This window comes from Aphanomyces invadans, assembly GCF_000520115.1.
Source record: "Aphanomyces invadans strain NJM9701 unplaced genomic scaffold supercont1.59, whole genome shotgun sequence".
In the NCBI taxonomy this organism is placed as follows: domain Eukaryota; phylum Oomycota; class Saprolegniomycetes; order Saprolegniales; family Verrucalvaceae; genus Aphanomyces; species Aphanomyces invadans.
In genome coordinates this window covers 111729-116032 of record NW_008580204.1, presented here as the reverse complement: position 1 = coordinate 116032, position 4304 = coordinate 111729, and the positions used below count along the sequence as shown (strand labels likewise).

The 4304-nt window shown below is 51.6% G+C and overlaps 1 protein-coding gene across 1 annotated transcript; it reads left to right on the top strand.

The window, feature by feature from the left end:
* Window positions 1-2: 2 nt before the first annotated feature.
* On the top strand, window positions 3-3743 carry H310_13967 (hypothetical protein; the record flags this gene model as incomplete). The annotated part of the gene is made up of 2 exons (XM_008881648.1): window positions 3-3079; window positions 3138-3743. 2 exons carry the CDS (start codon window positions 3-5, stop codon window positions 3592-3594), a joined length of 3534 nt encoding a protein of 1177 aa, XP_008879870.1. The 3' UTR covers window positions 3595-3743.
* Between the last annotated feature and the right edge of the window lie 561 nt (window positions 3744-4304).

The following is a 4304-nucleotide window of genomic DNA, read 5'->3' as shown; positions in this document are numbered from 1 at the left end:
TCATGGGTCCGCTGATCAGCACGGTGCCCTGCCGCGTCCGCTTCGACGACGCGTCGACGTTGTCGTCGCAGCTCAAGTGTGTGTTGACGGACCGCGTGGCGACGATGGAGCACTCGCACGCGAGCCTGACGGATGTCAAGCGATGGAGCGGCATCGAGGGCGACTTGTTCGACACGTTGCTTGTGTATCAAAGCGTTGAGGATTCGCATGCGTCCGTTGCCATCGACGATTTTGTTGAAATGTCCTCAGTGTCGGACGGAAAGGGGTCGACGGAATTTTCCGTCGAGATGGTTGTTGAACCATCAGAGTTCGTCTTGACTGTCACTGCTTTCTTCAACAATTCACGCATTTCACGATGGCAGACGTCGTCCATTCTGCTCGAGTTCGAGCACTCTCTGTGTCAAGCCGTCGATGCCTTATCATGTGACTGTTCCAGCGAGGTATTGTGGTGTCTTCGCCCATTTGAAGTCGAGATTATCGAGGACTCGAGCTCTGGGTCGGTTGTCCCTCTGCCGTTCGAGTTGTTACACCACGAATTTGAACAGCGTGCGACAAGGCACCCAGACTATCGCGCGATCGAGTTCGAAGACAAGGCATTGTCGTATGGCGAACTGAATGCGCAGGCGAACGCGCTTGCTTGGGATCTTGCTGCCTTAGGTGTATGTGTCGGATCTTGTGTTGCTGTGATCATGGAGCGCTGTCTGGAGTTTCCAGTTGGTTTGCTGGCGGTGCTTAAAGTTGGCGGTACAATGCTTCCATTGGATGCAGACTTTCCTCCCAGTCGTCTGCTATACATGCTGCGAGACTCGAATGCTTGCGCTGTTGTTACGACGGAAACGTGTCGAAATCGCATTGAAATCTTGAAAACCGGCTTGCCTGTGGTGTTTCTGCCACCTACGAAGGTACTCATGGCTGGCCAGGTTTTTCAGCCAAAGAAGGAACATTTGGCAACACGACACAACGAAGCGTACATTGTGTACACGTCTGGATCAACTGGACAGCCAAAAGGCGTACCTGTGTTGCACGTCGGCGCCGTAAACGTCGTGCAAGGTGCCTCGGCAACCGCAATTGGATATGTCGAAGGCGCCCGAGTGTATCAGTTCTTGGCGATTGGGTTTGACGGATTTCAGTTTGACTTGTGGAAGACCTTGTCCCATGGTGCAACGTTGGTGCTACGAAGCCCCAACGGCTTCGACGCGATGAAAACAGTCGACGTCATGCTGTGCACCCCCACAGCGTTGGGTCAATTGGGCGACCCAACTCAATACCCAAACTTGAAGGTGGTTTGTGTTGGTGGCGAAAGCTGTCCGCTGCCGCTTGTAAAGGTGTGGTCGCGCCACGTTAAGCTCCTGAACTTGTACGGGCCATCGGAATGCGCCATCGTGACACATTTTGGACAACTTCATCCCGACAAACCAGTCACGATTGGCAAACCCATTGACAACGTGAGCTGCTATATCTTGGATGCCAAACTTCGCCGTGTGCCCGTTGGAGTTGCGGGCGAAATGTACCTTGGCGGCATGTGTGTCTCCCGTGGCTACATCAATTTACCCGCGCAATCCAAGCATGCATTCATCCAAGACCCAATCTCGGGCAATGGTTTGATGTATCGAACTGGTGACGTTGGTCGACTGCTCTTGAATGGAGACTTTGAAATCTTGGGACGGCGCGACAGTCAGGTTAAATTGAAGGGATACCGTGTCGAGCTGGATGAAGTTGCCGAAGCCATAATGCGGTTTGACGAAGTTTCGATGGCCACTGCCGTTGTGAAGGACAAAACGCACCTGGTAGCGTATTTCGCTCCAGCGACTGTCGACTTGAGTGCTCTAAAAGACTTCGTCGCCGGCTATCTTCCTGATTACATGATTCCTGCCACTTGGGTGGGTTTGGACACCTTGCCAATGAATTGCAACGGCAAGATTGACAAAAAGGCATTGCAAGGAATGGACATTGCTGTGGAAATCGACGCTTTGGTAAGTGACCTCGAAGTGCAACTTGCAGCGGTGTGGGCCAGCGTTTTGGGAATCAGCATGCAAGTCATTGGCCGCGACACATCGTTCTTCGCATTGGGTGGTGACTCGCTGTCTGCTGTGAAGACCGTCAGCGCTTGCCGCAAACTAGGCTTCAACCTCACGGTCGCCCAGTTGGTGAAAGCAAAGACCGTTTCTCGGACAGCTTCATTGATGGCGCGAAATGTGGCTGCACAATACCCTTCGGCAGCTCTCCCTCGACATGTGGTCACGTCGGATATCATCGCTCAGCTGGGCTTTCATGATGCAACGGTGTATCCAGTGACGCCACTTCAAGCAGTCATGCTCCAAGAAACTGTCGAGAACCGTGAGGCGTATTTGCTTCAAATGGTGCTCGCAATGCCACAAGACATGGATGACCAAGCGTTGTTTGACGCTGTCAAGAGAGTTGTGCAGCACAACGAAATTCTTCGAACGTCGTTTGTTGCCGTCGACTCAACGTTTTATCAAGTCATTCGATCCACTGTCGACGATCTGTCGTTCATGTCTGTTGGCCACACAACTCTCGAGGTTTTTCTTCGTGCGGACCGAAGGGTTGGGTGTACACCTGGCGATCGCAATTTCGTTCGATTTGCGATTGTCCGCGATGATGCTTGCCAACGACACGCCGTCCTTTCGATTCATCACGCTCTGTATGATGGGTGGTCACTCAGCATGGTCACTTCAGACATCCTTAACGCGTATGCCACCAATTCGGTGGCCATGCGACCACAATTTCGAGCAGTGGTCAACTACATTGAGGCGACAAAGCAAGAGTGCCGTGCGTTTTGGACATCGTATTTGCGTGGCGCGCCATTATCGCTGCAAACGACGTGGCCATCCGACCTTGACACGCCAGTAGAACACAGCAATACCGGCGTTGCCACTTCCCGAAGCTTGCGTTTGTCCGCCACCGAACTTACAGAAACGGCTACCGGCGCTGGCATCGCGCTGTCGACTCTACTTCAGTTTGCTTGGGCTACGACGTTGCAAAACTATACCAAACGGGCTTACGTGACGTTTGCCCTCACATTGGCCAACCGAAGTATTCCTGTTCAGAACGTCGACCGGTACAACGAACGCTTCCGCAGGATTGCTGTTTGGGGGCTAACTTCGTTTCGTCGGTAGGATGATGGGGCCGTTGATCAACGACGTACCGTGCCGTGTTGAGTTCACGAATCCAGACGATTCGCTTCAGACGTCGCTGGACAAATTTCAGTCGGAACACAGCGCGTTGCTGTCGCACGCATTTGCCAGCTTGGACGAGATCAAGGCGTGGAGTGGAGTGGAAGCAACTTTGTGCGATTCGTTGTTTATGTTTCAGAACTTTGCACCCGAGCCAAGCGACAACAAGCTCGAATTCCACCCGATCGTGGCCGATCACGGGACAAGTAATATTGGAGGCGCCGTGCACACGTACGCGTTTACTTTGGTGGTCGAACCGACCGCAACTGGCGCACTTGAAGTCCATGGCACATTTGACCCGACCAAACTTACTGCAACTCAAACTCACATCGTCTTACGCGACTTAGACGACACACTGAGTCGTTTCCACGCCGTTCTCCGCACCAACAGACGGCATTAAGAGTATAATTTGTGAGTTCCACGCATGACGAAAAATCGATTGATGTTGTGGATGTGCTGACATGTTAATGCCGTTCAATCAAGACAATGACCATTACAATTTAGTCATTTCAAGGGGACGGATGATCTGCTTGCGCGTCTGTAGGACCCAGAGCTGGACGGGTTTTGTTAACACTTCGATATCATCCGCCAAGAAGTCCGGTGCAGCTAGTCGATGAGAAATCGCAAGCGTTGCCGCCATAAACTAGATTTCGACGAATGAGTCGGTTCGTCGTACAAGTCGTGAATGCTTTCTATGTCGCGCCCACCGCCTGCTAGGTCGACAATATGGACAAACCGAAGGCCATGTTTTCACTTATGCATTGTGCACATATTATCAAGAAACCTCGCCGCGATATCAGCGTGGCGATCACTAGACCTCAAATCCAGTGACTCTGTGTTTCCCCAGAATCGCACCAAAACATAATTTCACAGGGCGTAAGTCGAAGTCACGTAGTCATTAGTGAGAAACTGGCTCTTTGGTGAAATGCAGATGTTTTCATGGAAATCACACCACTTGATCATTTATTGGCTAACGAAGTGAGCACTGCGAAGCAAATTACAATCTCTCTGCCATCCGAAATCACTGAGTCACCAACCAAAGGCAGAAATGTAGTTCTCGAAAAGTGCAGAAAATTCCATGCAAACGAAGTCATCTGAATTCAAGAACGC